Genomic DNA, 27,158 nt, shown 5'->3' with positions numbered 1-27,158 from the left:
ATCTTATGGACAGCAGCAAAGGCAGTTATGAAAGCTGTTAATATTCATCAGACAGATGAATCTTAAATCATCTGAGAGTGCAGCTAATGAGAAATCTGCATTTAAAATATGGGGACAGTGCTCTAAACACTGAGACACAGGGTGTGAAAGCACATCCACTGATTTAACAAAGTGTGCTTTGGAGCAATCAGCTGGGCTCTGAGGAGGCTGTTTGCTTCCAGGGTGGGTGAAAGGCACATCTGGGCTTGTCCCAGTGTCTGCAGTGAGTCAGGCTGCCCACACACGCTGCATGGCACGCTCTGGCCACACGCTGCCCCAAAACTCCTCTGGCAAGGCAGAGTCCCCAGGAGCTGCCATCACAGCCACCATGGTGCTGCCCAGGAGACAGCCACAGGTTACCCTCTTGCTGTCCTCTGGCCCTACATCTCTTAAAAGCTGCCTTTGGCAACAGATGGACACCATTCCTTGATCTCAGTGAGTCCTCTGTCAGCCCTGGTAATGCACTCAAGCCAAGGACTTGTTAAGTGATGAGTCCCGAGTTCTTTCAGGTCATCATGATTCCTGATGACAAGGTTTCAGCCAAGTGCTGGCAGTACTTCCAGCCAGGCAGTACTTCCAGCCATAGGGGCTGCTCAGGACTGGAATCCATTACTCCTTTCAAGGAGGTCCTAAGGAACAGCACTGGGGTTTCTCAGGTGGAGAGGTACAGATCTTCCCATCCTGCTCCAAATGCCTGTCAGATCACTCCAAGGGCTCCTGTGAAGGCATGTGCACATCTCCATGCTGCAGTTACCTTTTGTTTCTGTTCAGAGATGGTGCAGACCCATCTAGTGTCAGGGTGAGACTGGAACTCTGATGAAGCTGAGGAACCATTTAGAAATGCCTATGCTCGAAGCAGTATTGAATATGTAAGTAGTGAATATATTACTGAGGAAATTTTCCATGTATTTGTTAGTCAGATTCCTAACTTGGCGGCTGTGTGAATATCTCAGCTGCTCCTGGATGCATTTGTAGCAATGTGGCAAAGGGCTTTGTTCCATGTCCCTCTGTAGAATAGGGCAATTACAGAACTATATTTTTATAAATGTAGGTTTTTCTGAGATTGATTCCTACATTTGTCTCACTGGGACTGGGTTAGTGTATGTTCTTTCCGTGGCACTATGCCAGTCACAAACTGGAGCTGGGGAAGGCTGCAGCTGTCTGCTTGTTATTAATTGAGGGTTAGTGCAGAGACCAATGCACATTGGTGCTCCAACACCCAAACTGTTTTCCAGATACTTCATCAATGGACACTTAAATTCTCACCAGTATAACAAACCTCTGAGTCACTTCTAATACTAAGAGCCCACTTGCAAATGGTTTATGAGCTTACAAATAGGACTTTTAACTTCTAGGACTCTTATGAATTGGACAGCTAATTAATTTGATTCTAATGAGTCAGTAATAATCTTCTGCTGTCCTCACTGTCATGCCTAGCACAAACCATACATGTGGTCAAATCCTGGGACAGATGTCCCGAGAGGCTGTGGAATATCCACTGGAATATCCACTCTTAGAGATATTCAGAACTTGACTGAGCAAGACCCTGAGCAACTTCAATAAGTTGCTGCTGCCTTAAGCAAGGGGTTGGACCAGATGACCTCCAAAAGTCTCTTCCAACCTGCATTATTATATGATTCCATAATATACTTTGCCTAAAATATTTACTAATAATTTACTAATTCTTTATTCATTCTTTTTTACTTAGAAAAGCATCTCCATTTGAAAAACTGAGTTCTGTGCAATCTGTGTAAGTGTGTGTGTGTGTGTGTGTGTGTGTGTGTGTGTGTGTGTGTGTGTGTGTAAATTGACTCAATTAATCTGAGTTTAGACTCACCAGGCAGCTGGAAGGGAGCTTCCCACAAGAAGCTTTGAGCTTCCAACTTTCTTTGACCTGGTTCCATTAGGGTTTGTTTGCCTTCAGTCATACAGCAAGAGCCATCCACTCTTCGAGATGTACAAAAAGATGGGTTTGAAGACCTAGGTCAGCTGCTCATGAGGTTAAAAAGATTTTCTTAGTCATTAAATTGATGTTTTTTAGTAGTGAGATACATTGTGAAGTCATTCCTCAGTGTCTTTTCAGTGTTTAAATGAATGTATTCATGGTATAAGCAGAAGAAGGAATGTGCTAAGCTGGGGTGTGAACATACAACATGCTCCATGGCAACAGCTGTATATTTGCTTTTTGTTCAATATGATGGAATTAAAGGCAGGGATAAGAGTTGCCAAACCTTTACCACAAAGCTGAGAGGAAATACGTGGATCAAAATATACTTGTGTTTCCTGTATCTGTCCTGGAGGTTTGTGCTGAAGTAGTAATAGAGTGTTCTGCAGGATAGGATGCTTAGATGGGGCTTCAAGGTCAGAGTTTGTGCTCCAACTCCCTGTCACCATCTCAGCTGTTCTCTTTGCTTATATGTACCCCATCTTCAAAATAACACCCACTCTGTGAAGTAATTTCAGATCTGGTATGGAAAACAGGAAAGGTGTATTGGAATAATTAGTATGTAGGGCACCAAAATGAAAATTTTGGTGAAGCACATCTGTTTTGAAGCGTAGTGAAAAAAAAAACAAAAAGGGAAAAAAATCCCCAAGATTAACTTGTGCTGTATATGTGCATTTTGTACTGGTACTTGCTGCCTACACCTCACATTTTGGGAGCAGAATATATAATATAATGGCCTGATAAGACCAAAGGTTCCTGGCATGCTTGGGAAGGGTAAGAAACTCACAAGATGAATATGTGGGAAAAAGACTACATCTGGATTATATGGCTCTGCAATAACATATGGAATTTTTGATTACACTTCAGCTGTTGCTTCTCTCCAAAGAGCAGTTGTGTACAAAGGCATACATAGAAAAAATATCACAGAAACAAACACCCACAATGGAGAGGTGCTATATTCTTAGTACCTTAGCAGAAATACTGATAAATACTGGGAAAAGTTTTCCTTTTATTATACTTATAATGTATTGTATGTGCTTATATGCTGTGGTCCAACGAAGGAACATAAACTTCACCCTTCTGGAATATTTTTAGGGCTAATAACTAATGTAAGGTATCCAGAATAAGTAATCTTGCCTTCTAGTTAATAAGAAAGTATTTCATGTTTTGAAGATTTCAAGACGATGTGCACATGTTTAATTTTTTAAATTTTAATTCCAAAGAAACAAGACACTTTTGTGGTCATGCAAGAAGGATTTAAACAAACCAAGTTTGTTTTTAGACAATTGGAAGATTTCCCTAGAGAGTATATATTTCCCCAATTACCACTCCGAAATGTTATTTTCATCGTTCCAAAGCACCATGTAAACCTATCCTACTACATGGATACTAATGCTCATTACTGTTATTTAGCAGCATTACAGGTGGAGCTTAGAGCAATGAGCTCTTTCCTTTAATAAATAACGTGCCATAATGTTTGACTTGTTCTTGAAATGAAATGGTCAGAATATGTTAATCACAAAATCTCCTACAGAGTGTCTGTCAGAAAATTGCTAATGATTGCCTAGTGTGCCCCAAAGACAGAGATGTTAGTTTTGCTGTGCAAAAATTTGGTGTTATTCTGGAAAAGACCTTGCCCTTGGCTGCTGAATGTCACATGGACTGTGCAGTGTGGGCAAAGGCAGCACCGTATGCTCCAGGATCTTTACAGCTCCTGCCTTGCTGATTCCATTAATGCAACAATCATAAATAGTTACTGCAGGTTTTAAAAGGCAAGTTTGCACCTGTGAATTACCTCTAGAGGGAATCACAAATATTTTATGACATGTGTAAGGATAAATACTGGTTTAATGACACTGGGGAGAAATGGATGGAATAGTTTCCAGTTTCTTTCTAAATGGCTGGAAAGAGTCTTCTGATGGTAACAGTAAGAAAAAAAGTGTCTGAATCACCTGTACATCTCCTACATTTTGCTGGAAATGTTCCTTACTCAGATGAGCACTGTGAGGTGTTTAAAATTCCTCTGATGGCCGCAGAATATCAATTTTTTATTCGAGATAATCTGAATATCTGAAATCTTTCTACTTTCAGTTGTTTGGTGATGTACTTTCTCATTTTTTAAACCCTTCAGAATACTATATGTATCAAAATGGACAGTCCTGTCCAAGTTGCTTCAATTTTTTTGTAAGGGTCAGAAGTGCAATTTATCTTCAACAAAAAAAATCTATTTGGCCTCAATTTTTTTTTAATTACTCTTTAAAAAATATTATTAAAAAGTCAGATCTTTAAGGAACAAAGATATTTTTCAGGCTCTCTTTACCCCAGCATCTGCATTTTACGATTTTGGTTTGTCTCAGTTTCAAGACAAATTTCAGGAGAAAGTGTCCTGGAATTAGTGTTTCCTCTAAGGAGAAAAGGGCTTCAATAGCTCCCTTTCCTTCTGTCAATGAGAGAAATGGATACCAGGGGGTGAAAGTGAAAAAAACCTGTTTATTAAAAAAATGGAATAAATATTGAATCGTGGAATGCAACCACAGCCGCTCTCGGCCGCAGGCACTCCCCTTGGCTGCAGTTCCGGGCATGGCCAGCGGGGGCGCTGCTGGCTCCTGGCCAGGCAGGGGCGCACTGATTCCCCCGTGGCTGCAGGGGGCGCTGCGGCGCGAGCCGGCCGCACGGAATGGCGGGCATGGAGAAGGGCCCTCCTTCCCAAACCCCCCCGTGCTCCTCTGCACAGCGACAGGAGCTGACCAGGAAACCTCAGGAGCAGCCCTCCTTCCCAAACCCCCCTGTGCTCCTCTGCACAGCGACAGGAGCTGACCAGGAAACCTCAGGAGCAGCCCTCCTTCCCAAACCCCCCCGTGCTCCTCTGCACAGCGACAGGAGCTGACCAGGAAACCTCAGGAACAGCAAGCTGGAATGGCAGGGCAGCTCAGCCTGGGGCTCTGCAGCTGGAGCTGGACCACGGCACCTCCCAGACATCTCCAGTGTAGCACAGACCCTGGAGGAGCTGTGGAGGCACGGCGGGGACTGGGCAGCAGCAGCTTGGCTCCCAAATCCCAGGGAGACTCCCTGGGATTGCTCACCAGCACTGGCTGTCCCTGGGGCTGGGCTGTGAGGAGGGTGGGGACAGTGCTCAGTGGGAAACGATGTGTTCCTGGTGCTGGTGGGCACGCACTGGCACTGGGCTTCCCAACGGCAGAGCAGCAAAAGAAGCCAAGCTGGCAAGCTCAGTCCCAGTGCCGAAGCAAAAAAACCCAAAAGAAGCAGGCAAAACCCACAGAAACAGCAGGATCCTGGTCAGAGATACTGGCTGCGTGTATCCTGTTGAACAGAACGTGCTGAAATGAAAGGGCTGCCTCCCACCTCACCCCCAACTCCCTCTGGACAGCCCATCTTGGCTCCCAAACATTGTGATAGATAGCCCCAGAGCTGGGGCAGGGACAGCTGCCACGCCGGACACAAACAGATCAAAACCCCAAAAATTATATGGGATAATAAACCGTCCACAAGACATGGTTCTTTCCCTTTTCTAGTGCCCATCTAGTCACAGACTGTTAAGTCAGCAACATTACATCTAATTATGTAAGTAATTGTGGGCATTGTTCAATGAAGGGCATCCAGTGATAATCTAAATATACTGTGTATACAGTGAAAAAAATGTATAATTCTGAATTATTAGAGTCTGAAATGACTTGTTATTTGAAACAGCGTAAAATATTGGAAGTTTCCGCTCCATTAGAGTGATCTGCACTTTATAGTTTATTCACACACTAGAACTCACTCTTCAACAGTTGGTCACCATGCCTTCAAACTATAAATTAACCACTGTTTAACATAAAAAGCGAATAATATCCTGTTCATCAAATGTTCTAGAAATAATGGTGAGGCAGACTCTGTGTATTTGAGCTTGAGGTTTCTAGCATTTTAGGTGTTTAGTGTATAGTATAAAATGAAAACCACAAAACTATTAAAATAACAGTGACCTTCTAGAATAAATGATATATGATATCACAAGGCTTTTTTTTCAATGTCACAAAAGTTTTCCTTTTCTGATAAATGTTTATTCTGTGGCTCTAAACCTTTGGGGATATAATGTCTTGATAACACAAAAAACCCAAAGAAACGTAGATTAAAACTCTAACACAGATCTAGAACAAGTTCTGCATACCAGGGCACCAAAGAAGTCCCAGAGCCACTCTGCTAAGAGGAACCCATGTTTCTTTTCAGTATGAGCGCCCAGATTTGCTTATTTGTGTGTCATGACATTACTTACAGGCTCGCAGTTACAGATTTGAATGGCAAAAGGGACAATTATACCCACTGAAGCCATCCTGGGTTGCACAGGAATGTTCTTCACCCATGTTCTTCAAAAGGTCCCAAATTCTGATTTGCTTTAACCACATTATTACAAAGTCATCATGTCTTAATTTGAAGTGATTCACAGAAAGTACACCATTGCTGATAGTGAATCAAAGTCCCAGAAATAGAATGCTATAGCCTTAATGTTAGAAAGTGTGTCTCAACTCTAATTTTGAAGGGCAAACTTCCAGCCACTGGCACTTTTTATATCTCTTAGTTAATTTAATTTTCCAAACATTAAATCCTGCAAAGTGGTTTGTAACTTACTGAACAGATGGTCTCAGTATTTCTTTACATTTTGTAAAATTTGGAAGCTAATGTGACAGCTCTGTCTAAAATTTTGTAGCTGCTTTAGAGTCATATTCTGAAACTTCATCCTAGATGTTAGGGTTCATCACCTGTGTTTAAAGTTCAAATTCATGTTATTTTGTGTATTATTGGGAGAGAGCACTTTTTATGAAGTGTGGGACTACAATAACTGCTTTCACCAGATCAATATAAGTAACTTCTTTCCTTAGTTTTATTGCTTAGAAAAACAATCACCTCCTCTTAAAACAGCACAATTTTCACTAACCAAAATGGAAAAATTAAATGCAAGGAAGATGTGCTCAGTTTTGTGCCCCAGTTTTATTTCTGGTAAAAAAAGTTTATTACTTATTGTCTTAAATCTGTACCCATGTGCTCAGTCACATGGCCAAAGAGACGTTTTCACTGTGCTATACTGGATCACTGCAAACAACTATATAATTACCCACATCTGTCTACAAACTGCTTTACATCTGCATAGATCCGTACCCTGCTGGAAACAGGAAAATAGCCTTGTTTGTTTGTAAAAAGTTCAAGTGCTAAATATGTATTTGGATTAATTTAGAGTCATAATACTACCTAAGTGCAAAAGCTTAAAAAGAAGTAATCTATGAAAGATGCACATCTATAAAAAATTAACAATTTACCTTAAAATTTTTTTTTCAGTGTTTTGGTTATTAAAAATCCTATGGCATTAATTCAAAAATGCCAATTAAACAAATTGAAACAGAACACTCTAGGAGTGTTCTAAAACCAAACACATGGAACATTAATAGAATGTAAGGAGTTAAATAATTTGAGTTAGTGTCTCATATATTTTTTACCATAGTAGAATACATTCATATTTTTTATCCAAAAAATAAAGTGACTTTTGGATATACTTGCCCAAAAATAAGAAAGGGGTTGGTTTTGCTGACCTGACAGACCAGTCACTAGGCACAAGGGATTCACCATCAGCTGCATTTGGGAAATGAAGATGTAACAGCATTTTCGTGTCAATCTCAAACTGACTAAATAGTTTGCTGAGCCTGTTGGGGTATGTAGAAGAGCTGCTGTCACTTTTAGAGAAGACAGTGAACCAAAAATGGCATGATTTTCTCAAATGAAATTCATGACTAGTGAATCAAATTCCACTGAAATAACCCGGTTCTGCATCATCAGGGAACTCCATGGGGTGAATTCAGTGAGTGTTTGCATTAGTGGCACAGGAGCTCCCTGGCACAGCGCAGCCAAGTGTGAGGGAGACAGAGGGAGTACCATCAGCAACACTTTCCTGTCTTTGCAGCATTTATGTGATGTTCAAAAATACACCCTGAGTTTAGTTTTGAGGCCAGATTCTCTGTGGAGTCAGCTGTGGATAGTCTGTCTTATCCTCCAGGCCTTCCTGTGCGTGGAGGCAGCAGAGAGGGGCAGCGGGATTCCAGGGAGATGGAGATGGGCAGGGGCACAGCAGGGCTGCCAGGAGACTTCCCAAAGACAAGGAGAGCATCCAGGGAAATGCCACTGGCAGCACAAAGGCAAGGGATGGGAAGAGCAACGGAGCAGGGCTGAGTGGAGAAGTTCCTTACAGAGCCTCAGAATAGAACAAGTGGTTTGGGATTAGGAATGATTTTGAAATGGCTGTGTGTACTGCCCAAATTGTACATCCCTGCTGGTGAAGTGACTGCCTTACCCATATGCCACATGGGAGATTTACTGCTTGTCTGAGCTACACTCACACAAAAATGAGCAGCACAGATCTACCCTAAGGAAAGATGCAGCAATCCTGTTTGTGTTCAAGGATAGCATCCTTTTCCTGGAAGACAGACACAACCTTTTGCTCCAGGAATGTTCTGGAAAATTGTGAATATTTTCACTTAAGGGCCAAACCCTCACATATCTTTTGGATTTAGATACCTGAAAACCATTTCAATCGCACATTGGACATTTCCCTAATCATCTCAATCAAAAGCTGCAGATTTTTATTAGTAGAAGTCATAACCTTACACCACTGGCCGATTCTGGTAAGTAATTAAAACAGTGTTATACTTACAGCTCTACAAAACTGAAGCTCTCCAGCATAGTAACAACCAAGGTCAACTTAGTTAGTTGAAGTTCTGTTTTTAAATGACTTTTATAAAAATATTTAGCCCTAGGGCTTTAATTTTCTTCATATAGCTACCATATTTCTCGGCATTTGGTATTAGCTTCACAGAAATAATTTTATAAAAGCCATTTTTTAGTTTGATTGTTCCAAAGTAGACTATCCAAAGGATAGATAACTTACAATACACATCCATTAATGAAATTGTAACGTAGCCAGAAAACAGTTGTGATAGTACTTAAAAAAAAAAAATTATATTAGTTCATCACCCAGCTTTGCCAAAAGTGAGATAAATGCTGCTGCAATGAATTTTTCCCTTTGAAGGTCAGTGTCCATACTGTACATGAAGTGAATCCTTGCCATTCATGCTTTACAAGAACAACATTCATGAACATTTCAGCTTTAATCATGTGATGAGTTTGGTTAACAAAATCCCAACTCCTTATCTTCTGTACTTCTTTCACAAAGCAAATAATTTTCTTTCTAAGTGAGTGTGGACCACCAGGACTTCAGTGTCTGTGACCATGGTGAGCTGTGGCAGTGGAAGCCCTTTGCAGTACAATGTCTGATCAACTTGATGCTGAGAAGAGCTGCTAAAGTGGGTGAGATACTTCCACTGGGGTTGCTGATGTTGCTGAAATTGGTGCAGCATAGAAGTGGTGCAGTTTTTCAGAGCTCTGCAGTGTACAAGGCTCAAAGGTCAGACTGACAGCACTGCTTTGCAGGACTGAGAACTCCAAAGAAACTTTCAGTCCTATATAGGATTTATTAAGCTCATTAAAATAACACCCAGTCCTAGATGAGCCACAGCTTTACTTACTGTCTGTTGTGGCTCTTGAAACTCAGAGTGTGATTCCCTCACACAATAGCAGTGAGAAGCCACAGATCGAAAGCAGCTGCCACCATGTTTGCAGAGGGGAGCGCGCACTGAGCACTCAGCAGTTTCTGTCCCACAAGGGCTGCAGCCACCGGTTTCCCCTGTTCAGAGATGTCTCTGTTTGAGTCACACGTTCAAGTAACCTTCTCAGAAATGGGGCTACAGATTAGTCAGTTCAAAAGAAAAAGAAAGCCTCAAAACTTGCTGTAAATCAGCCTTGGTTCATCCTCTGCCTCCCTCAGTTATGCTGTATGTGTCTCTGCAAAGCTGCATTGCACTACCGTATAATCAGAGGGGGAATGAAAAGGTAGGTCTTGCTATCAGTTCTTCTGTGAGATCTAAGGCTTATCACACAGCTCCTCTGCTAACCCTGAGGCTTACTTCTCAAGTACTTTCCACATCTTGAATAAGTGATATATCAACTACTAAATATCTGTAGGCAATCCCCAGATATCCCCTCAATGCCTGACAAAGTGTATATATTTAAATGTACATCCAAAACATACCTTGGTGATTTCTCACTATTAAACAACATCCTCGGTATCTAACGTAGCTCTTGGAAAGATCGACTGCCATTACACTGCAACTTTTAAGATACTTGTTATCGTAGAATGGCTGCCTTTTGGTGGTAACAGGAGAAACAGCAGATGGACATGAAGTAAGAAAGATGTTTGGGAAAAGTTCTGTTAAAGCTGTTCTGAGCTCCCCAGAATCTTAGAATTAGTAAGGGGAACTGGACATCTTAGTGTTACATTAAAGCAGAATTTATTTCAGTTAACTAAAGGAATTCTGCCTTGTGGCTTGGGGATTAAAAAAACTTAAAAGAATATTGTCCCGGTTTGTCACCTGTCCTTTGGACACATATCTTCAAATGGACTGTAGAAAATCAAGGGATGTGTAAGCTAGGATATACCAGCAATGCAAACTGCATATCCAAAATAAAAACTGTATGTAAACTCAATCTGTTATTGATCAGTAAGCAAGACCTTTTTTTCCCCTGTAAACTAAATAGGCTACAAGAGTAGCAGTTAATGGCAGGGGAAGAAATTGCATCATTCATGGTACAAATAGAAGGTTCAGTTCATGTTAAAAGGAGACCTGCCTTTCTTCTAAACAGAGCAGGTTGTCAGTGGTGTTTGACATGAGCAGAGGAAGCACAAAAACTAACAGCAGCACAGTTGCAGAACAATTTGAATCACAGCCCACAGCAGCTTGCCAGTCACCCTGTGCCACTGCAATACCCGATATGCTTCTGAGAAGCACTCACTGGAAATACTGAGAGTGATGTCATGTCAGAAAGCCAAAGCACAGGATGGTCAAACAATGCAGGAAAAGGATCTGTCATCCTTTGTGGTGCCCATGACAAAGCTGGGGAGATGCTATTCAGCTGGGAGAAAGAACAGTCTTCCATCAATTCTGAAAGTTTTTTAATGCTTCCTGAGGCAGCAAGAGGCAGCTCATAGGAGATTATGAACTACAACTGAAAGTCCACATGTTGAGCCATGCTGCTCTTCAATGAAAGCACATTCTCAGTGTAACAAAAGACTGATGAGAATAATAATGCAAATCTTGGGATGTATACAATGAAAAAAAGGGGCGTCTCCCTTGGAGCTTGTAATTTTTATTATCTTGATCCATTTGATAAATGGCATACAACAGACTGTTCACAGAAGCCTTAGTCAGCAGGGAGAGATGACAAGGCCACTGTTGTACTCCTGCTTTAACCCATCATCTATCTGATGCAAGCACATTGGAAAGGCAATGGAAGTCATCTGCTGCTGGTGAAAAGTCTCCTTCCAATGGCCTCCAAATGCTGAGTGAGGACAGGGGAGGAGCACAGCCTCTGATGCTCCTGAGTTCCATCAGGCCATCAGGCAGCCTGCTTGCTGTGTATTCTGATGGTGTATTTACACTTCAGCTTCCCTAAAAGCACTAACACATCACTATTGTGTGCAGAATGCTGCAGAAGGTCCTAAACCACCAAAAAGTAGAGGAAGGATGTGATCCAAATCACGCTGGCTCTGAAGGCGTTGCTCAGCACTTTGATACTCAGGTATTTTCCTCAGAGAGATCCACACTTCCCACAGTTAATTGACAATCACCATGCTTGACACCAAGAGGCAAATGAATGCAGAATTAGGAAGGCCATAAAAGCTTGCCAAGGGCCTAATCCTTTTCTTAAGAAACCCAAGGGTTTCTGTGTGTGCAGGGGGAAAGAGAAGCTATTTCATTGGTATAGGTAAAAACATATTATCAAGAACAACCTTCTCTGGTGTTTCTGTTACACCTTCTGTGTATCATCAATGCACAGATGATTAGGGCTTCTACTGCACATAAGACATTAACAGATCATAAAGGTAAGATAGAGGAACATCCAGTCTTACTGAATTTTGCTACCTGAACTGCCTGTCTATTCAATTGCCTGTCTCACACTGTTTTTACACACACAGACAGAAAAGAGGTAATTTTGCATTTCCACTGTAAAAAATGAAACAAACAAAATACCCTAAAAACCACACATCAAAACACACCCTCGAAATAATTTCTTTTTCATTGCTTCTTTCAGTTTCCTGTTACTTTTATCACTGTTTCCATACCATGATGTATTTTGCTGACTGTACAAACACTGCATACCGCCATGTATTAATCTGCAGCAAACAGCAGCATAAGGTCTGTAATAGTGACTACATGAACACAACAGTGTCAAGGTCTTCATCATCACTACCATGTCCTTTGCTGACTGTTGTAGCACAGTACATTGGTTCTGACTTGTCAGCACAGTAGAAAATTATGAACCAGTGCTAATATTTACTGAACACAATGGTGCAAGTTTTTTCTCAACTTTCCCAATTTTCAGATTGTGGAAAGCATGAGTTTATGCGCCTGGACTCTATTACAAACTCTTCCTTCCAGTTACTGCAGACAAATCACAAAGTTCTTGGCCCTCCTCAGCCAGTATTTATCATTCCTTCAAGAACTTTCAGGTTATCTCCCCTGAAATCATGTGAAGTAATTTTTGAACATAAATGTAGTTGTCCCCTCTAATTTCTGGTACTTAATTTGGGATCTAAAGTTTCCGTCCTCCTCCCCATATAGCTTTTAATATGTGAGTCCCATTCCTATTTAATTTGAAACTTTGCCACTATGTTGCACCATTGCTGAACTTAAAAGTTTGCTACTTCCTCTGCTTCTCATCAACGAAGGTATTCCCATGCTCTGTCATCCTTAATTCATGCATTCCCATTTGCACTGCAGTCTTCCATTCCTCCCTTACATTAAACACCAAAACACATAGCGACCAACATATTTGCAGTTTCTCTCAGAACCCATTTATAAGCCCTGTAAGCATTACAGTGCTTTTTCCTTCCATTTGAACCCTACTTCTCAGCATTTCTCCAGCATCTTTCCTGTCAGATTTCCCATGCTAAAATACTTGAAACTTACCACAAAAGACTTCAGGAAGACAAATTCACTAGGTGTATTAATGTAATTTCATATTTTGCAAAATTCTCCCTTCCCCAAAAAATGAAAAATTTGAGAGCAAATTTCAACTGTGTAAGATTTAAAGGCAAGTCCATTAGTAGAGTTAAACAAATTTTACAAAGTAGTCTTTTAAAAAATCATGCAATATCACACTTTATTTTAAGATCTCTCATATTACTAAGAATAATAAGATATATGAGCAACGCTCTTTCTTTTGTTGGAGTGACTGCCAAGTGATGTCACAGAAAACTTCACTGTGTATGTGTGGAAGAATTTGACAGGTCAGGCTGGCAATTAGAAATGAGACTGTTTATATATGTCAGTATATTAGTAACCAGCATTTCTGGAAGAAAACCCCCGAACAACAGAACAACCACTTGATGGGCTTATTCAAAGTTAATTGAAAGTTAGTGGCTTTTTGATGTATATTCAGGTAAGGCAGACTGACAATTCTCTACAGTATTAAGGAAGGGTATGAATCCAATCCAAAACCATAAATGTGGGAAAGCTGTGGATAAACCCTTTAAGATGCTAAAATGCTTTTCTTGTAGGGGAAACCTTATTTTGTTCATCAAAAAAATGTTATTCCATTAATGTAACTTTCCAGTAACATCGACTCAATCATTTGCCTCATGCCATGCATTTACTGGAAAGTTTTCTAGTTTATCTTTAACTCCTTATTCCCCAGTTATTAAGCAGAGCTACAACAGGAAGCCAAAACTTCACTTTATTACAAGAGTTTGATTCAATGTTATTTTATCACCTCCTCTCTTTTTCTAGTTTTTTGTTTGCTTGTACCACACACTGCAACTTGTTAGAAGTCTGGAATAGGCTGTCCTGGGCAGTGGTGGAATTCCCATCCTTGGAATGTTCAAAAGGCAGTGCATGTGGCACCTGGGGCCACGACTTAGCGGTGAAGATGGTGGTGCTGGGTTAATGGTTGGACTCAATGGTCTTAGAAGACTTTTCCAAATTTATTGATTCTATGATTCTAAATCTAGACTGTGAGGGTTCTAAAGCAGAAACCAAACCCTCTATTCTGTTTTGTCCTTTGCTTTGCAAAGATATTAATTCAGAGGGTTTAAGAATTAGAATACTGGGATACAACTTTTAAGGCAAGTGTTTGTGATCTCTGCAGACCATATCAACACCGTAGTCAATAACTATGTTTGTTTAATGACTGTAGTAAGTAGAAAACTAAGAACTGCCATAGAGGTCAGACGAAAGGTCCACTTAGCTCAACGTGTTGTATATCAAACAGAAATTAGTATTGGATGCTTAGGAAACAGCATTTATGGAGTAAGTGCTGCCCTTGCTTTGCCCTCACAGCTTCTCATGATTAGCAGTTTAAAGATTGGTTTGTGCTGAAAAGTATAAAGGTATCAATCTGCCAAGAAGCTGTTTTACCATTCTTTGAAACCATTTACAATTCTGATTTCCACAACATCCCATGGCAAAGAGTTCCAAGATTTACATACTGTACTTTCCTTGTCTCTGTCACTTGCCTAATTATTTCTTTTGCTGCATATCTTTTCTTGTGCAATGAGAAATAGCATTCATCTCTGACTTAACTGAACATCCTCCATCTGTCTTTTCTATACCAGTCTATCAGTTCTTTACCCAGCCAGAAAGTTTTCATAAGGTGTCATTTCACTGACAGCCACTCCATCCCCTGCAACACCCTGATGGTCCTTCTCTGCATCACTTCTGTCTCCTGGAGGTGGGTGCACTGGTGCAGAGGTAGAAGCACCATGTTCCTCAGGGACACAAGGATGATAATTTTCTCTTTCATTCTGAATTGCTTTTTTAATAACATGTAAACTTCTGTTTGCTAGAAGTCTTGTCCCACGGACTGGACACCCATTAGGAGCTGAAACACATTTCCTGGTTTAGTTTCATTGGAAGGGAGTATGGTCACTGCTCTCCAAGACAGTGCTGCAAGCAGAGGTGTAGTAACTGGGGATCACAGGGAGATTCACTTCAAAAGCATGCATGTGTTCCAAAGTAAAATGCTAACAAATTAATATACTAATGTGGACACACCCAGAAACCTTCCCCAATGATTCCAAGATTTCACCAGAATAGTAACATATTCTTCAGGGCTCATTTCTGTGCCTGCATAGTCAGGATTATTTCTCCTTTGATCATTTGCTTGCATTTGTAAGCACTGAATTTCAGTTGCTGTCATTCAGCTCTTCACTGCCAACTTTTGTCTTGACAATTATAATAATAATAATCTATAAATTATCAGGAGTAAATGTGATTATTTTCAAGCAATTGATGGCTCTGTTGTACAACACATGTCTCAATACCAGTGTTTAAAACCTCTATTCATAGACACCTCTCTGTGAACCAGGTGGTCTAAGAGATGACCAAACCTTCTGGACCATAGTTTGGTTTTGTTACCAGCTGCTCCTGTGGGATATTACAAAAAGGTTTCTTGAAGAACCTTTTACACCATCCAGAGTCATTCTTCTCTAAATATTGACCCTAGGATGTGTGAGATGTCATATAAAAATGTTACCTCATGTCCAAACCAAGACATGTTCACATGTCTCTGCTAATTCTATTTCTTGACAGGTGCTACTAATCTGCATGCAATGGCTCTCAGACTTAGCACTGTGTAGTCCCTCGTATTCCTTTTTAATCCACTTGTCATGAGCACATATAAGTGATTAATATAAGATGATTTCACCCCAACAAAATCTAAATAAATGAATTGAAGAACCTGAAGGAAGAAAATATCTTCATTGTTTCTGGTTTGCTCCTCTGAAGGAATGGGGTGCAAATGTTGTGGGTGTTCTGTGAGACATCTGAGAAAGCCCAAGTAGGGGAACTGCTATTTTCAGACAGAAGTGTCTTTCTGACAGATGTTTTAAATGATGGGTTTGTTTCAGTGTTCTGTTGTAGTCTCCTGCTCATACAACCTTTTACCATTTTGCAAGAGTCAGCCTAATTCCTCTTTTTGGTGAGCCATGTGAAGAATCATTATTTTCTACACAGGTCAATCATACCAATTTCTTGTAAAAGTCTTTAGAGACCTAATAAATTTGCAGCAATATTTGAGATAATCAATCAGTACTATTTTAATACTATCTCAATAATGAGATAGTATTGAAATAGTACTGTAATCTACATTTGTTCCGTGTAATAGAAGAAACCAGACTGAAGTGTATTTCCTTTCCATGTTGCACTATTACCAATGTAAAGTTTTAACAGTAAACAAAAAGTGTGACATTTTAATTCACAGGCAGAAAGGATGAATTCCCTTTTGTCAAAACCAAAATATTTGTGTTTGCATAAGTGTCCGTTACAAACATTTGACTTTAATGATATTGTTCTAGTAGTTTGAATGCAAGAAACAGTTAACTATTTAATAATTTTTTTTGCCAGTGTCAGGATGCCAGTGCCATAAAATGTTCTGCAAAAATGATCTGAAAAATATATGGATAAGAAGGAACAACAAAAAGGGATTGCACTGATGAAAATGTACAGAGCCAAGAAACTGTACTAATGCTAGAAGTCAAATGAATGGACAAAGAAATGCTATTTACAACATAGCTGGGCATCACAATCACTCCATTGATTTAAAAAAAATAATTAGCCCATTTCCTTCAATATTAGACCACATTTAAATTTTGTCATTATTTGAGCTGTCTCTCTCAAAACATTTTAACTTTCAGAAGCAATAACTAAGCAGTGAGTTTATTTCTGGGTTTTAATATTCAATCAAAGACCAGCCCAAAATAAAGCACTGTATCTGTCATTCAGGAAGCATTACAAAAAATAAGGCAATTTTAATCTTTGAATAGTTATAGGCACTGAACCTGGACACTGAAGGGAAGGAAGCCTGTTCAGTTCAGTGGCTTTGGTGGCACCTTCACTTCCAGTGTTCAGGCTTTTTAGAGTGACAAGGGTGTGTTTCAGTGTCCCTCCCAAGCAGCAGCACGCTTAGTACTTGTACCTTGAAGCAAGCTACACTTGAGCCAGATAAAACACTTTATCAAGATTGTAACAAGAAATCAATTGGTTTTGGGTGTCCCAAAATATGCTCAGCAGTTTACAGTGTAATGAGGAAGCTGAGCTTGTGGTAACAGTGATGATGTAGGTAAACAAGACCTTAATGGGCATTGCAATGTTCCATATGCAACTCTAAAATGGAATTTCTTAATAAGACAATGAATGTTGCCAGAGTTATTCAGGTCTGCTTTTGAACCTTGTTCAGTAACTTTAAATTAGAGAAGTCCATGATGTGGGCAGAGGGAACCTCTGGTTAACTCTTTGTTATTGTCTTTATACCTCAATTTATACCTCAGATGATTGCTCAGTTTGGGATTGAGGAATACAGTCTTCACTGCAAATCACACCACATTTGGAACAGAGTCTTGAAAACTCTCATTAGGCAACAAAACTTCTGGATTTCTACCTACTGAAATCCAGAAAACCTACTGCTTGGAGGTTACTTGATTTTGAGGACAGTTGTCTTCTAAACACTGATTTTGAGAACAGATCAATGATAATGTATTGATAAATAGCTGATTCTTCAAAATAGGTGTTAGTAAAGCTTTTCCACTAAAAAACAATTGAAAAGGTGTTACTTATAGACAACCAAATCTTAGAGCTTGTGAGTGCCAGCTCAGTATTACTGAAATCAGCATTGCATCCACAGTTTGCCAGTGTACAAGAGTAGGTGCTTAACTGTTCTACTTTCCCCAAATCCTACTTCAAGACACTGTTACCTGCTTGTGAAGCCAGTCCTATTCCTTCACCACAGAGCAGTTGTATCAATATAGAGGTTGATTTCAGAAATAATAACCTTTACTAAAATATATAATCTTCTTCCAAGTCCCCTCTGTCTTAGAAAATACACATGTGAAATAATTAGAAAATAGATTTCTGCTTTTCAGTTCAATAAACAGGTTTAAGTACAGGTTTAAGTGACTCCATTGAAAGAGATGCAAGATGGAAAGCACAAGACTCAAAAACTTGCATTTCCTTGTAAAGCAAAAATAATTTTCTAAACCCTGCATCTCAAGCCAAACCTTGAATCCAAAAGTTCAACCCTGTTCTCTCCCATCTGCATGTTTCCACATGTCATAGGGATTCAGCAGCCCAAACAGTGCCATTATTATCTTCAAGTTTTGACTTTGCTGGTACCTGAGTGCAGGTATAAATGGGAAATGTTGCAATTATCTGGAAGTATGTTATCTTTCTAGTGGATCTTGTGAGCTGAAATAAACTGCATCTCATTCTTACACTGCTGATTAAACAGACGAAGATTGAATTGAAATGTGTCACTGTGGTGGACATGCTCTTAGCCACGGACATTGCATCATTTCAGTGAGAAGATGTAATTTTTAAAAATGTCACTTCTTCCCTTTAATGCAATAACTACTGAGCTTTAAAAACTGGTTTTATTATTGTGATCCAGAAATGCGTACATGTTAAGTCCCCTTCAGAGAACTGGCTGTAATCTTTAGATCACTTATCAAAGGTGTAATACAATCTGACACAATAGTAAATTACCACTTTAGATTTCAGCTTCATCATCCCTGAAAGTCTAATGGTGTTCATTGCATACCACTCCCCCAAAATATTAAGTAAAAAAAAGCAGTGAAAGAGCATCTCTGTCACACTGATAACTGGTTCACATATTCATCAGTAAAGGCAGTTTTTATTGCAGTAAAAAGGATACTCCAACATTGGAAAAAAAAGTTAGGAGCACAGTTCATATGGAAGTTTTTTCCCCTCTACAGCCTCTCACAGACTTAAAATACCAGAGTCTGTGAGATAACTGTCTGGGTTCAGGTAATATACATGGAATTGTACATGAAAAATGAAAAATATTACTCCAAGTTGCTGAACTCTTTAATGTGAAATTAACAAATTTGGTATGTAAAAGTAAATACATTTCCCTTTCTGTCTGTTGCCGAAATGAACGAGTATTTCCTGTCAATGCATCCAACAGTGCATTGTAAAGCACAAGGCAAACCAGGGCAGCCTTACTGAAGACTACTCTGAAGACCCTTTTTGTCAGTCCTTTATTTTAAGATTATTATTTCTAAGGAAACATGCACCATAGGTGTTTAATATTTAACAGGTTACCTCTTAAGAGGAAAAGCAAGGGGAAAAAAAAAAGGAATATTCCATGACACTTTCACCCACTCATAAAAGCTTGAAATCATAAGCACATGAAAGTCAAGCAAAGGCAAAGCAGTATTTCATATAGCCTGAGAATTATACTAAGACATATACAACATTCTTTACTAGTAAAGGAAAAAAAAAATGTACTTAGAAACATCAACACTAACACCTATATTTTACCATACAATGGAATAATTATCTATAGCTGTAAAGTGTCTTGGTTCTACCACACATGTCTAGAACAGACTACCAGGAAACACAGAAGTTCTAATGGGTGTTCTTTTGCTTCTAGAATAAATTGGTGCCTGTTTCACACTCCTAACCTAAATGTAATAGGAGGCATTACAGATGATTAAAAGCCATTTCTAACTGGAAAAAGGCACCTACCTAACCAAACAATGAGGTTATTTTGTCTGTGATCTTATTTTGCTTCAATATAAAGGCAGTAATTGAATTTATCTTTAAGTTTAAAAGGTTGAAAAGCCTTTTAAAATGACATGACAGTAGAAAATGAAAGAACTGACAGGATAAATATGCACATCTATTTCCAAACTTCAAAATTTATAAAAGTTTCTTGGGTACCACCAAAGTATGATGAGTTCATACAGGCAATTTACACACTACACTTTTTCCATATACTTTATCAGGGCTTCTATGTCGTGATTGGCTTTAAAAATAATTTTTCAGCTAATATTACATTTTCCAATTGCAGAGTTAATGACCGGTCTTACTTGATGAACCTTTGAAGGATTTGGGTATTACTAATGAGTGAAAAGGGAATCAGGAGTGCATTATACCTTTGGAATGTCACCATAAGATCCAAATTGTTTACTGACACCCACAGTCCCAAGTTATTTCAAAGTGAAATCCTGAAACTGTTTAATGGTTATCTTGCGATCCACATAACGTTTTACTTGTTCAAGAACTTGGGACTGCTCTGAGGGCACAAAGCACTTCATCTCACTTGCTGACTGTGTGGGATATCCAAGCTGCAAGAGGATGCAGCTGCTTTTTGGGAAGGACAAAATGTAGTCATCTTTTAAATGAAGCCACTACCATCTACACAGTTGCTACCTATTAGACATACAAATTCTTCAGCTTTCTAGACATTTCTTCTGATCTCTGTCATGGAGAACTTCCCAATGAAGATGCAAAATGCAAATGGATTGATAACTGAAGCCCTGCACACATTTTTGCCACATGTCCAACATGTAGATGAAGATTTTACACTATGACCAGTTGAGGTCATTTTCCAAACACCTCACACAACAAGAAAGGAACAGCCACACTTCTTCCACCTACCTGTTCCGGTGGAGACAATTCTTCCATATTGTACAATGATAAGCAAAAGTATTTCAAGTGCAGTAACAAAGAAAAGGAGGTGTTTCAGAGGCTTTCAACCACAGTACCAAAAATTCATTACTCCATGCAATTGCCTGCAAAGAGACTGGGCCTAAAACTGCCTGCAAACTGGGCTGTTGGTCTGCTCCCTCACAGAACACACCAGATGACCACTCCAGCAACCTCACTTGGATGTCACACAGTGACACTGCCCACATCCAGCTACCAAACGTCATCATCTTACAACACAAGGATCATAAAACAGCAGAATTTTTTAAGGATGAGTCAGAGCTAAATTAGCATGGCTACCATTAGCCTAAGACATACTAGCTTTGTTTCTTTCTAGAACTAATCCAAATGTCTAAAGACAACTCAGAGAACACCAGACAAAGGTCTTCTATGCATCCCAGAAACTACTAATGCTAAAATTGTATCACTAACTTTTTTGGTTCGAAGTTGTTCTTCATAGAACTCCCAGTGGCTATTCTGGAGTCAAAACAGCAATACAGCTGACATACAATATCCTTAAAATTACGAAGTTAAATGACAGATACTGCAAAATGAGGGGGGGGAGGTCAGTGACACTATTCAGATCATCATATACTTCCGATAATTTGACACCACATAGGAGTGTTTAAGTGCTGCTCACTTCAGAGGAGGTTTGTGTCACACACAGTAAAATATCATCCTAATAGAGCAATGTCACCCCTTAGCTGTGACCTCTCCTAAAGACTTTGAAAGACAACGACAAAGTGAAAACTGTCTACATGAAACCTGTCAGATCTTGCAATTGCACTTAAGACCCTACAGCTGATCATCAAGATCATCAAACGGAGAAAAAGTCCAACCAACCACAGCAGCAGTTCCACACCCAAGCACAACCTCATGGTTGAGCAGTACCTGTATCACCAGCACACAGCTCCAACTGGAAGGTGATGGTTTCTGTCCTGGCTTTTAAATTCTGCACTCCAGAGAGCCTCAATGCAAACAGCCATTTCACTAGGAAATGTGGAGCCTGAGGAGGTGCTTCAGACCAAGAAGTGTAGGACATCCAGTCATGTTTGGTGCTTTTAACACTTCCACCCTGGTTCCACTCACTGGAACTGGATATTTCTCAAGCACCCATGTCCAGTGTGTCTTATTTTTCATTTCAGCTTTCTCCCTTCGTATTCTCTGGCGTGGCAAGAGTGGCTAGACCCGTTCTCAGTTGGGGCATTGGAACTGGGAGCCAGAGGTCAAAATTCGGCTGTGTTTCGCCCACTGCCCGCCGGTTCCTTTTTCCCCGCCTGCCTCGGACCCGGCGGCCGTCGCCCGGTGCTGGCCCGCCGCTGTCGCCGCCGCCGCGGCCGGGGGGCAGCGCACGCCGGGCTGCGGGGCCGGGGGCCGCCGCCCGCCCCGCCTCGCACCCCGGGCCGCCCGGAGCGGGGCCCCCGCCAAACTTTGCGGCCCGCGGGGAGCCGGGGCCCGGCCCGGCCGCCGCCCCCGCCACCCCCGCAGCACCCCGGGCAGGAGGTGAAGCAACCTGGCGCCGGCTCCTGCACTTTGCACAGCGGGCGCAGAGCCGCCTCCATCCCTGCGCCTCCCGGCAGCGCTAAGGCGCATTTTTTCGCACTAATCTGCACATTCAGCACGTCCAGAGCGCCTATGACTTTACCTGGACTTTCTCCACTCTCCGGGCTCATCACACCGCGATCGCCTCCCCATCCTACCGCTAACTCTCGCTCTCCTTCACTCCTTCCTCCTTCCCTCTTGTAAGGCCTGCTAAGATCAAGCCCGATGGAAAGTAGAGAGAGAAAGAGAAAGAGAGAGGCAGCGGGAAGGGAGGGGAGCCGCTCCATCCCTCCCTGCCCCCCCCCGGGCACACACGCCAGCCCTTTTCCCCCCACCCCAGCCCTTCCCTCGGCGATTTCCTCAGCTCTTCGGCAACTACGAGGGCTCGGCGGAGCGGCTCCGAACGCGCCTCCGCTGCCCTCGGCGGCGCCCCGGCCGGCGCCCCCCCGCCGCCCGCCCGCCCCGCGGCCCCCGGTACCTCGTAAAGGTCCCCCGAAGCCATGCTGGGGTGCGGGACTGGGCTCCTCCGCGCCGTCTCCCTCTCTCCACCTCTCCCGCTCCCCCACTCGCTCTCTCTGTTGAGTAAACTGTGTTTTGCAGAATGACAGGCTTTGGGGCTGGCTGTGCGCAGAATCAGAGGCGAGGAGAGCGGAGAGGCAGGCGGCGGGGCTGGCGTAACCAGCAGCAGCAGCAGCTCGGGCGCACAGCGCCGGGAGCCGCGTCTCCCCCGCGGCGGCGGGGCCGGCGCCCCCCGCCCTCCCCTCACACCCCGCCCGCCGCCGCCGCCTCCCGCCCCGGGCGGGGACCGGCACCGGGACGGGTCCCCCCGCGCCCTCCCTCCGGGAAAGTCCCCGGGCCGTTCTGACGGCGGCCTCCTCTCCCTCCTCCTCCCTCCACCCCCCCCGCCTCAAACTCTTTCCGCGGCCAAAATAAATAAATAAAAAAATAATAATTAAAAAAAAAAAAAAAAAAAAAGAAATAGAGGGGCGGGCTGGAGGGGTGGGTGCCGGAGCGGGCGCGCTCGGCGGGGAGGGCCGCGCCGCCCGCCCAAGGTCACCACGGGGAGAGGCGGGCGCGGGGCCTCGGGCGGCCCTGCTGGCACCTTCCGCCCCCCGGCGCCGCGTGGCCGCCCCGCCGCCCGTGGCCACCGCCGAGGGAGCCGAGCCGGCGGGAGCGCCCCAGGAGCGGCGGCCCGGCGGCGCGCCGGGGCTCCGGGGCGCCGCTCGCCCCCGCTGCCCGCCGGGCACGGCAGTGCCTCCTCTCCCGCTGTCCCCCAGGCATTTTGCAGGTTCGCCAGCCCGCTCGGGGATAGGAAAGCCAGCGGCGCCCCGCCACCTGCTCTTCACGTGGAGGCGGTGGCCGGAATTTTGAAGCGGCTGGGGGATGCGCGGCGACACGCAGCCATCGGCCATCGCCACTTTAGAGCCGTCCGTGTCGTTTCTTGGAGGAAAAATGCCGCCCTATGGCTGCTGGCGTCCCCACGGTGCTTACCTGGGAGATGGGGAACGTGTGAAGGGGATGCCGAGCGAGCCTTGACTCCCCAGCGGCCTTCGCCCCATCCCTGCAGAGCCTGAGGAGCTTCTCCCACAGGAGCCGGGCCGTGAGGGACCCGAGTCCGGACACATTCAAGAGCGGTCTGGATGCAATCCCGTGCCGCGTTCTCTAGGATGACCCTAGAGCACGCTGCTTGGACAGAATGACCCGCTACGGTCCCTTCCACCATGGCTGATGCTGTGAACTGGTGGTTCTGTGAAGAGGAATGAGCTCATGGTGACAGAAGCCGCACTTTGCAGCAGTGGCGGACTCCAGGGGAGGCAGGATCCGGGCTGTGGCAAAGAGCCCTGAGTGGGAAGCCAGGGCCGCCCAAAAGGTAAGGGCTGCTCCCCTCGGAGGCTGATGAGCACCACGTCGTGTTCCTGCGGCTCCGGGCTGTGGAGGATGTGCTTCTCCAGGTAAAGTGTTGAGTGTCCTCTCGGTATTTTATTTATTCCTAGATAAATAGGAAGGAACACCATGAGAGCGTTCTCTGACCAGCTCTTCACACCTTGGCTCTGTAGCCAGCCAGCTCTAGTTGTTATTGAGTTTCAGACTCGCTGCTCTCGCCTCACAGCAGACTTGTGGCAGGCATTCCCTTTCACCTGGGATCAGTGATGAATGTTGTATGGTCTGGCTTTGCCATAGCTGTGGTTTTTGTTAATCTTCTTGTATTTGTTGTTTTTTCCTTCTTGATTTTCCATGTGAATGTAAGAATTGGCACTGCTCAGAGCACAGGTTGGAGAGGGTTATTGAATGTGATAATCGTTAATAAAAGTTGCTGGTATTGAGCACTGAATTATTTCCAAGATTTTATTTATGACCAAAAATCCTGCTATTGTTCAAGTGGTGTGAAGCCAAAGACTCTTCTGGCTGAGAGGATTCCTTTTTAAAATATCAATATTGGGTATTTTGAACATTGTCACTTTTTATCATGAAAGTAGGAAATCACGCATGCACATCCAGCTCTTGCTTGACCCCATCTCCTGAACTGTGAATATTACCTCTGGTGATTATGAACTTGCCAGCTAACCAGTTTAGTATTGACTGAGAGTTCAATAAAAGCTATCTAATGGTAGTTTGGAGCTCAAAGACGTTTATGGTTTGTGTGGTCTACAGAGGTGTGTGATGATGTTGGACTCCTAAGAATAAGACATTCTGCTTAGATGAGACTATTTTTCTTTTACCTGACTGTGGTAACCGGTGACTTGTTCTCTGCTTTCCAATTTGCCGGCAGTATTTGGATTGTTGGGATTTGGTATTTGAAGAGTAAAATGTTGAAAAGATAAAGAAATACTGTAAACTACCCATGTATAGTAATTCCAATAATTAATGCAGCAAATACTTCTTAATTCCAAGCAGTGCATTACTTCATAATCACATTCCATGGTTTCTCCTTGATAAATAAATTATTTTGTTTCATTGTAAAGTGATGTTTATTGTTTACAGTAGCAAATCAGCTCATTGAGCCAAATATAATAATATATCCATCAATAAGTAGGTGTTTTAATACATCTCTTCAATCTGCTTTATTACAACTACATTTTGCAGCTTTCCACAGCAGTAAACAAAATGGCAGTCAGAGCTGGTGAGTAATTTTTCAGATACATACTAAAATATTTGAAAATATCTGAAACTTTTGGCTTCTTTCATAGTATCAACTCTTCCCAAAAGTCTCTTGAATGAATTTTAAGAAGTCCCTTTCCAAGCTGTAGAAGATAACGCTTTTATTTTGAAACAAGTCTAATATTTTAGACATTTAATATTAGGTCTAATATTTTAGACTGCACAATTTCATTTACATTGTACAGTGTTTACAGTAACATTGTCAATATTGTTGCTGTGAGATTTACAACCCAAACAAATAGTAGCTTGGAAGTTTTGAAAGGATGAATGCTTTAGTGAATACTTTGAAGAGGGGAAACATCTTTTTCCTGATTACTCACTCCTCTTTTCAGAGGGCACAGTCCCTTGGGATATGGTGGTTTGTGAGTCAATAGTGAGGAGCATAAAGAGAACTTTTGCGATTGTCAAACCCAGGAAAAGTTGGTTATGGTTTTGGTGTATTTCCCTGTGAGTGAGCAGAAGACAAAGTTCTAAGTTTTAAAAAATTCAAGCGACCTTCATTTGCCCAGCAGATCTTTATTGTAACTAGACAGGGCAGGCAGTGTTCCTCTCAGTCTTGTGTAAAAAATGGAAATGCTTAAATTTATGATAATTTTTTAGGGTTTCTGATAATAGACTTTCTGGAAATACATATTTTCTAATTTTATTTGCCTTTCAATGGTAATATCTATGAAATGAAATTGCAGCAAAATCCAGATTGTTGTGCAAATTTCAAGCTCTAAACTTAATGGTTTTGCTAAGTATGTGATTATTCATTACTCTTATTGTTTTGCTGCCTTCTCCTATTTCCCATCCCAAGAGAGTAATGCAGGCAAGGGAGGCATTCCAAGCAAGATACATCACATTTGAACACTTTTTTGGATTTGATGGATGCTCTGGTTTCCACTACTTTATTTGAAGGAATTATCTCTCAGTCTGAATAAACCTAAAAGCAAATGTATTCTATTCCAAAAAGCAAAAATACTGCTGTCATAGCTGGACTATTGATTTGTTATTGACTGTTTAGTCAATCAGTCTAGGGCTATAGAAAGATGTGGGAACTGTACAGTCACTGACACAGTTCCCCCAAGGAGTGCAGATAAGTATTTGCAAACACCTCGTACAAAAAATTGCCATGAAGGGGCTGTGTTGGCTCTTGAATAGGAACAGGAATGATGGGCAAGAATAATTAATAAATGGAGAAATTGAGAGAATTTCTGTGCTAAGGTATGAAAATTATATGAGAGAATGGGGGAAAACAAGGCATGAGTGAAGAATAAGGAACCAAAGGCAAATGTAACGAGAAGGCTGTGCAAAGCCTTCGTTGTGTGAAAAAATGGGGGAGGCAAGGAATATTTTAGCAGCAGTAACTGAAGCAAAAGCAGGGAACAAGGTAGCAAGATGTCTATCGCCAGCCTAAGAAGGGAGGATGATCAGAACATGGAAAAAGTCGGTGAGTGAAAATGAAAAAAGTGTCTCAGTGGGTTCACAGAGTAGCAGATGACAGGAAATGGTGAGCAGCTACTGCAGAAAAAGCAGAATTGCTTATGGCACCACTGTCCTGGATGGGAGACAGGCAGGATCAGGGATTGCCCAGGGCTTGGGGCTGAGGTGGCTCCATACTCACCAGGTAGGTGTGAGGAAGCACTAGGATACCACAGGAAGCTTATCACAAAAATTATCCAAGGTGTGAAGTCGAAAAGGAACTGCAAAACAAGAGGAGGGTGTCCTTGGCATACAGAGAGCATCTAAAAATTAGAAATAAGATGAATGTGAGAAAATTAAGAAAGCAGCATGTTTTTTTAATAATTGATTTGCATTGTTTTGTGATGAGAACTAGGCTTGGGAAAAGCCCCATGTACTTTGCCTTGTGCCATGCTGCCTTTGGAAGC

At 42.1% G+C, this 27,158-nt stretch overlaps 1 protein-coding gene and 1 long non-coding RNA gene across 2 annotated transcripts in view; one reads left to right on the top strand and one right to left on the bottom strand.

Annotated features, from left to right (window-relative positions):
- The window catches only part of CDYL2 (chromodomain Y like 2), a 60,353-nt gene extending 37,479 nt beyond the window's left edge, over nt 1-22,874 (bottom strand). The window contains exon 1 of the mRNA XM_021541213.2: nt 22,607-22,874. Within this exon, the coding sequence (XP_021396888.1) occupies nt 22,607-22,630 (24 nt within the window). The 5' untranslated portion in view covers nt 22,631-22,874. The remainder of the gene's footprint in view (nt 1-22,606) is intronic.
- Nucleotides 22,875-24,039: 1,165 nt separating this feature from the next.
- LOC110476338 (uncharacterized) overlaps nt 24,040-27,158 on the top strand; it is a 302,398-nt gene continuing 299,279 nt past the window's right edge. Inside the window, exon 1 of the long non-coding RNA XR_002466392.2 lies at nt 24,040-24,080. This is a non-coding gene — a long non-coding RNA (uncharacterized LOC110476338). The remainder of the gene's footprint in view (nt 24,081-27,158) is intronic.

Source organism: Lonchura striata, chromosome 13 (genome assembly GCF_046129695.1).
Source record: "Lonchura striata isolate bLonStr1 chromosome 13, bLonStr1.mat, whole genome shotgun sequence".
Classification (NCBI taxonomy): Eukaryota; Metazoa; Chordata; class Aves; order Passeriformes; family Estrildidae; genus Lonchura; species Lonchura striata.
The sequence above is the reverse complement of the archived record's forward strand: the minus strand, read 5'-3'. Positions and strand labels throughout refer to the sequence as shown.